General features: G+C 57.5%; 1 protein-coding gene across 1 annotated transcript; it reads right to left on the reverse strand.

Moving 5' to 3' along the window:
- Positions 1-1,749: 1,749 nt before the first annotated feature.
- ARL4C (ARF like GTPase 4C) lies at positions 1,750-4,686 on the reverse strand. Its single transcript, XM_054653079.2, has 2 exons — positions 3,848-4,686; positions 1,750-3,687 (listed from the first exon to the last, which is right to left on the reverse strand). The coding sequence occupies exons 1-2, from the start codon at positions 4,420-4,422 to the stop codon at positions 3,597-3,599; spliced, it is 666 nt and encodes a 221-aa protein (XP_054509054.1). The 5' UTR covers positions 4,423-4,686; the 3' UTR covers positions 1,750-3,596.
- Between the last annotated feature and the right edge of the window lie 626 nt (positions 4,687-5,312).

The raw sequence follows: 5,312 nt of genomic DNA on the forward strand, positions 1-5,312 counted from the left end.
AAGGAAGTTGTGGGCGCTGCTGGGCTTTCAGATCCATGAAAGCAGGAGGAGCACACGGTGTCCCAGGGAAAATGGGACAGGAGGATGGGCAGGAGCATCTTCAGGAGCATTGGACTTGTGGCAGAGGGACAGGAGCCCATCATGAGTGAGGAGGGAGCCCGTGGGGAGCATTGCACCTTCCAGAGGCTCTCTGCAGGGCCAGGGGGCAGCTGAGCAATGCACAACTCAAAATCCTGGAGTGCCACGGTCCAGCTCAGCTCCAAGGGGGTTTCTGAGCCTGGACAGCAGCTCAGCAGCTGCAGCACTGGGTGAGCCTTTGGGTTCAGAGAACCAGGGAATCTCCAGAGCTGGAAGGGACCCACAGGGATCAGAGTCCAACCCCTGTCCCAGACACCCCAACAATCCCACCCTGTGCATCCCTGGGACCATTGTTCAAATGTTCCTTGGGCTCTGGCAGCCTCCCCATTCCCTGGGGAGCCTGGGCAGTGCCCAGCACCCTCTGGGGGAAGAACCTTTTCCTAAAATCCAGCCTAAACATGTCCTGACACAGCTCCACCGTGCCCTGGGCTCCTGTCACCCCTGAGAGCCCCCAGTGCTGATCCTGCAGAGCAGACACCACGCCCCCTCACCCAGGCACTGAGCACCCCACAAACCTCAGGCAGGGTGAGAACACCCTAAGCACTTCCCAATCTCACTTTCACAAGTCAGGCTCATCATTTCCCCTCTGGCTGCCTCGTCATCATTTAAAAAAATTAAAAAAAAAAAAAATAAAAAAATAAATAAATAAAAAAGAAAGTAATTTGCCACCCAGTTCCACCGCTCCCCTCTCGAAATGTCACCCTGGGTTTCCTGTGTCAGCAGCCACCCAGGAGCAGAGGCAGCCTCGAGCTCTGTCTGCAGCATCCTGTTCCCAAGTGCTGCTTTAACCCCTGCAGACCTGGCTCTCTGCCACCAAGGCCACCACCCGTTCAAAAAAAAGCCACGCTGAGCAAAAATGGGAACTTTCTCTCTGTGTGGTTTTAAAATCCACGTCTCTCTAACGTGGATTTCACATCAGAGGAGGTGGTGGAGCAAAATCCCCCCTCCCCACCAAAAAGTATCCTCCTCCTCCTCCTCTCTCACAGCAGAGATGCAGGGACATTAAGTGACCTGCCAAAGAGCTCAGATTTCATTAACCAGCAAATTATGGATGTCCCCCATGTCCTAGCAGGCTGCCACGTGACACTGGATCCTCAGCAGGTCACTTCTCTGTCCCCTTGTCTCCTCTCCTCGGGGAGGCATAGGAACCTCCTTCAAACCACACCAAACACAGCACTGATACTGAGAAATGAGCAGAACACTGGGTTTTGGTTGTTTTTTTTTGTTGTGTTTTTTTTTTTTTTATCAGGCCCTTTCATTGTATAAATAATTTATTTCAGTTCACAGCATTATGTCTGCATCTTTAAAAAAAAAAAAAAAAAGAAAGAAAGGGAAGACAAGAGACTGATGGACAATGGCAAGGGCAGGACATGGGATATCATGGATGGGAACACAGGGAATAATGGACCTGGGGGACTGAGACCTGCCAAAAAACCCAGGTCACCCAGAATCTGAGAGGATGCACGGCCTTGCAAAGAGCCCAGGCAGTTCCCCTTGGGGGCTGCCCTGCTGGGGCCCCAATTCCTGTAGCCCACCGAGGGTGATGCTCACCTTCACAAGGGGGGTGGAAAGGGGGTGGAACATTATGGAAACACCACGGAAGCCAGGAGCTGCTCGTTGGAAAAATCTTTTTAATTATTGCAGAAAGCAGAGTGGCTGGCAAGGGCACGGGCACGGCGTCCCCCCCGAGCCTCCCAGCCCTCTGCCATCTCTCCAAGGGGATGCTCAGCTGGATGGGTGGAACACAGGCTCCCAGGAAGGAGCCAGCTCCATAAAAAACCAGCTTTTCCATCTGCTAAACGAGGAGGTAAAAAAGCCCACCACCAACAGCCTGCACGTGTAATTCCTACAACCTGCTCGCCCTGGAGCTGCTGGGGTCAACACAGCTTCTACATTTCTGCCAGAAATGGGTTAATACATGTGGCTTCTGTGGCATCAAAAATAAATAATTCTTTTCTTTTTTTTTCTCTCTCTCTCTCTCGACAGCAAGTACCAAAGTGTTGGAGGTGAAGACAAAGCAGGGAAACCCGAGGGAGCGGGAAGAGAGCCACCTGAAGGGATGGGACCAGCCCACACACATCGGGAACTCAAAATCCCGCAAGAGGAGAAGAAACAACTCCTGCTGCAACATTTGTTCCCTAACAACCCCCCCCTCCCGCCCCCCAAAAATGCTGTTTGGAAGGTGCTCGTCGCTGCAAGGGGAGGATCAACCCCCCTAAACCCGAAGGGCTTTTGTCTGCTTGGTGCTTTCCCCTTGGCTGCTCTGGGAAGGGCTGGTGTAAAATCACCAGAAAATCCTGCCTGCCTCCAAATTTCAGCATATTTGGCCCCTGAGGGCTGCCTGCTTCAGCTCTGTGGGAAGCCAGGACCCTGAAACACAGGCAGCAAGTGGATTTTGGTGCCCAGCCCCGTGCAGGTATGAAATGTTCACCTGCAGGAGGGGCCCGGCCCTGTCCGACTGCTCTGCAGGCACAGCTTGCCCCTGTGGCTGCTGGGGGAAGCAAGGGGCTTTTAATCGGGTTTGAATCTTTATCAGAAACCTACCACAACCCCCTCATGCCTCTACACCCCCCTGCCATCTTCCCTTTCAAGCAAAGATTTTTTTGCAGGCTCTGGCCGTGTCCGTCCGTCCATCCATCCATCCTGCCCTGCCATGACCCTCCCTGACTTGGCCTCCTGCCCCACTGCAGAGCAGCACAGTGGGCAGAACCCCGAACTCTGCCTTTTTTGGGGGGATTTACAAGTAACCCCTGGTTTGGATCCCCTCCAAAGCCGCACCTGGGAGCACCCTGGGCACGGGGACAATGCACACCTGCGGGGGCTTTGCTGCAGAAGGTGACACCGCCGAGCCTCTGAGAAACGGGGGTCCTGCACAACCCCCCCAACGCTCCCAGCAGCGTTCACCCCAAACCCTCGGGTCCTTTTTCCACCCTTTTTTTTTGAGCCAACAGCGCTCTGCACCATTCAGCAGCTGCTCGGCACCCCAGTGTCGCATCCTCCCCCCCAAGCCAAAGGCTGCCCGTCCTTGCTCTGCACCCTAAAACACCAACCAGGGTGGGTGGGTGTCCCCTTACCCATCACACCCACCCCTTCAAGACATTTTCTGCTGGTCCAACCCCCCCCCCGTCCAAGCTTTCAACACCCCTTCCCAGGGATGGATCCAGGGATGCGGGGACGCAGGGATGACGGCTGCAAGCCCCCTCCCCGCTGACCTTGCCGAGCCACGCTTCATCCTCACCCCCCGTCCCCAAAACGCGTGTGGGGGGCTGCCATCGACACCCCCAAATCCCCCGTTAGAGATCCAAAAGCACGCTGGGCTCCGCTCGAACGCGCTCCAACAGGGTCCTGCCCTGCTGGTTCCCCGGCACACAAAGGCTCGGTGGTGGTCCCGGAGATGCAGAGGGGGGATTCATCCCGGTTTTCCGAGTTTCCAGCCCAAGGGAGTCCGGATCAGACCCTCAGGAGCACGGGGCGGAGAGGGGAGAGGGGAGCTCCGGGATCTGGGCTCGGCTGGCGGGAGCCGCTTTGTTATCACCACTATTGTCTGTCCTTTGGGGAAGGAAGGGGGGGAAAAAATGAAGAAGGGGAGGAGAAAAAAAAATTTAAAAAAAAAGAACGATTAAACCCAAAAGAATCGCTTTGGTTCTGTCTCCCCCTCGGTTCCTTTGTCTGCTCCCCCATCCCTCCCCGCCTCGGCTGGGGCTTCTACCGCTTCTTCTTCTGCTTGAGGGACTTCCTGCGCTTGAGGATCATCTCGTAGAGCTTGTCCATGCCCTCCGTCAGCCCCTCGCCGATGATGGCGCAGGCGGGCTGGATGTGGTAGGTGGTGGAAGGGGTCAGCTCGTGGAGGGCCAGCTGCTTCTCGATCTCGGCCACCGGCAGCGATTTGGGCAGGTCCTGCTTGTTGGCGATGACCAGCAGCGGCGTGCCCTGGTTCTCCGCGAACTTGGTCACCTTGTGCAGCTCCGTCTTGGCTTCCTCCAGCCGGTCCACGTCCACTGAGTCCACCACGTAGATGATGCCATCGGTGCAGCGGCTGTAGGACTTCCAGAGCGGGCGCAGCTTCTCCTGGCCGCCCACGTCCCAGAAGTGGCAGCTGATGCCCTTGGCCGTCCCGTTGCTGAGCCGGATCTTCTCCGTGTTGAAGCCGATGGTGGGCACGGTGTTGACGAACTCGTTGAACTTGAGGCGGTAGAGCACCGTGGTCTTGCCCGCCGAGTCCAGGCCCAGCATGACGATGTGCAGGGACTGGAAGGCGGAGATGTTGGAGGAGATGTTCCCCATGGCCACGGCTCCCGGCCGCGCTCACAGCCCCGCGCCCATCGCCGCGCCGCCGGCCCGCAGCGGGGGCACGGCTCGGGGCGGCGGAGCCAGCCCGGACCAGGGATGTAGGATCAGGGATATGGGATCAGGGATACAGGATCGGGGATAGGGGATATGGGATCGGGAACACGCAGCGCGGCTCCACGCGGCGGCAGCGCGCCGGGACTGCCGACCCTCGCCCCGCCCGGCAGGAGGAGGAGGAGGGAAAGGAGGAGGAGGAAGAGAAAGAGGAGGAGAGTAGCAGGAGGAGGAGGAGGAGGGGCTGCGCCGCCGCCTTCCTCCCGCTCCGCCCCGCGTCCTGCCCGGATCGCCCCTGCCTGCACCGCCCCTGCCCGAGCTCACCTGGCCCTGCCCGAGCTCCTGCTCCTCGGGGACAGCCATGCCCCCGTGCTGGAGGCTTGGTTATCCTTGTGTTTGTCGTCGTGAGCGACCGCAGCAAGCAGTAAAAACACCCTTGAAAAACTTAACCACCCTTAACCCACTCCAGGGTGGGGCTGCTCCACCCCTGGAAGTGCCCAAGGCCAGGCTGGACAGAGCTTGGAGCAACCTGGGAGAGTGGAAGGTGTCCCTGCCCATGGGATGAGATGTTTTTTTCAGGTCCTTTCCACCCCAAATCATTCTGGGATTGTTCCTTGCACGTGAGACACCAGGGGCTGGCACCAGTTTTTGTAACACAAAAACTACAACAGCTTTTTTCAGCGACACCGGCCAGCAGTGATGATCCGAGCTGGAAAGCAGCAGAGCAATGTGGAGCAGCTGTGTCCCCTGCAGCTGTCACAGAGAGATGCCACAGGGGGAAAACCTCACCTGTGCTGGTTCCAGGGCAGGGAATGCTGATCGCTGCTGTTAAC

Source organism: Agelaius phoeniceus, chromosome 7 (genome assembly GCF_051311805.1).
Source record: "Agelaius phoeniceus isolate bAgePho1 chromosome 7, bAgePho1.hap1, whole genome shotgun sequence".
NCBI classification, from domain to species: Eukaryota; Metazoa; Chordata; class Aves; order Passeriformes; family Icteridae; genus Agelaius; species Agelaius phoeniceus.

Coding starts and splice junctions, on each gene's coding strand:
- ARL4C (XM_054653079.2), bottom strand. CDS start 4,422: ATGGGGAACATCTCCTCCAACATCTCCGCCTTCCAGTCCCTGCACATC. Junction 3,688..3,847: donor CTCAAGCAGAAGAAGAAGCG/GTAGAAGCCCCA, acceptor CCTTCCCCAAAG/GACAGACAATAGTGGTGATA.